At 63.6% G+C, this 1776-nt stretch overlaps 1 protein-coding gene across 1 annotated transcript in view; it reads left to right on the plus strand.

Annotated features, from left to right (window-relative positions):
* OCLN (occludin) overlaps nucleotides 1-1748 on the plus strand; it is a gene marked incomplete at both ends in the record, with an annotated part of 4879 nt that extends 3131 nt beyond the window's left edge. The window contains 4 exons of the mRNA XM_010008219.1: nucleotides 80-237; nucleotides 333-527; nucleotides 624-795; nucleotides 1707-1748. Coding sequence (XP_010006521.1) covers nucleotides 80-237; nucleotides 333-527; nucleotides 624-795; nucleotides 1707-1748 — 567 coding nt within the window. The remainder of the gene's footprint in view (nucleotides 1-79; nucleotides 238-332; nucleotides 528-623; nucleotides 796-1706) is intronic.
* Between the last annotated feature and the right edge of the window lie 28 nt (nucleotides 1749-1776).

Genomic DNA, 1776 nt, shown 5'->3' on the forward strand with positions numbered 1-1776 from the left:
AGAAGGCTCTCAGGACCCTCCTGGGCGTGTCCCCAGTGTCCTGGCATGTGGCTGAGCCCCCCCCCCTTCCCTGCTGCAGGTGAAGAACGTGGCAGACGGGGCCAGCGTGCAGGACGAGACGGCCACGCTCGCCTACTCGGAGAAGCCGACGAGCCCCATCACAGCCCCACCCTACAGCCCCCCCTCCTACAGCTGTGCCCCCCAAAACGGGTACTACCCCCCCGGGACCTACAGCAGCAGGGGGTGAGTGGGGGTTGAAGGGCTAGAGGGTGCGATCCTGGGATATTCTTCTCCCCGTAATCGCACTAAACTGGGTGATGTCCCCGTGTCCCTCGCGGTGACCAGCCAGACCGGGGGGTCAGCCCCAGCCCGGTGGAGGAGAAGGGGAGGGAACAGCCCCCCAAGCCCCCTACCCGCCGCGGCCGCCGCCGCCGCCGCAACCCCGAGCTGGACGAGTCCCAGTACGAGACCGATTACACCACGGCCGTGGAGTCCAGTGACGAGCGGGACCAGGACCAGTGGGCCAGGTGAGGGGGGGCAAAAACCCCTGAGACCCCATCTCTGTGCACCTCCCCAGACCCAGAGCCACCCCTCGGGGGCCTGACCCTGCCCCTCTCCCGCAGCCTCTACCCCCCCATCTCCTGCCCTGCCACCCGCCAGCGCTACAAGCAGGAGTTTGACACCGACCTGAGGCGCTACAAGCAGCTCTGCGCCGAGATGGACGGCGTCAACGACCGCCTCAACCAGCTCAACAAGCAGCTCGACAGCGTCCCCGAGGACAGCCCCCAGTACCAGGTCAGGGCTCCCTGGGGACACTGGGACACTGAGGAATGTCGGGGATGGATGCTGGGGAGGCAGCCGGGATGTTGTGCGGCGTCGGGGGGTGGGTGCTGTGGGGTCTTGGGGTGCTTTAGGGCATCAGGGATGGGTGCTGTGGAGCGTCTGGGATGCTTTGGGGCATCAGGGATGGGTGCTTTGGGGTATCAAGGATGGATGCTGTGGAGAAACAGGGATGCTGCAGGCATCAAGGATGAATGCTGCAGGGTTTTGGGATGCTGTGGAGCATCTAGGATGCTTTGGAGCATGAGGGCTGGGTGCTGTAGAGCATCTGGGATGCTTTGGGGCATCAGGGATGGGTGCTGTGGAGCGTCTGGGATGCTTTGGGGCATCAGGGATGGGTGCTGTGGAGCGTCTGGGATGCTTTGGGGCATCAGGGATGGGTGCTGTGGAGCGTCTGGGATGCTTTGGGGCATCAGGGATGGGTGCTGTGGAGCGTCTGGGGTGCTTTGGGGGATCAAGGATAGATGCTGTGGAGAAACAGGGATGCTGCAGGCATCAAGGATGAATGCTGCAGGGTTTTGGGATGCTGTGGAGCATCTAGGATGCTTTGGAGCATGAGGGCTGGGTGCTGTGGAGCATCTGGGATGCTTTGGGGCATCAGGGGTGAGTGCTTTGGGGTATCAAGGATAGATGCTGTGGAGAAACAGGGATGCTGCAGGCATCAAGGATGAATGCTGCAGGGTTTTGGGATGCTGCGGAGCATTGGGGCTGCTGTGGAGCATCTGGGATGCTGGAAGGTCTTGTGGCTGCTGTGGGGTGTTGGGGACACCGTAGGACATCAGGAAACTTGTCCCCACGGGCCACCCCACCCCGGTGGCCCCCAGCTGTGGTGGCAGCCCGTGGTGACCCCCCTGTTCCCTCGGCAGGACGTGGCAGAGGAGTACAACAGGCTGAAGGACCTCAAGCGGGTGAGCGGGGGCAGCAGGGCCAGGCTCC

The sequence above is a fragment of the Chaetura pelagica genome, unplaced genomic scaffold, assembly GCF_000747805.2.
Source record: "Chaetura pelagica isolate M959 unplaced genomic scaffold, ChaPel_1.0 scaffold2192, whole genome shotgun sequence".
Taxonomy (NCBI): Eukaryota; Metazoa; Chordata; class Aves; order Apodiformes; family Apodidae; genus Chaetura; species Chaetura pelagica.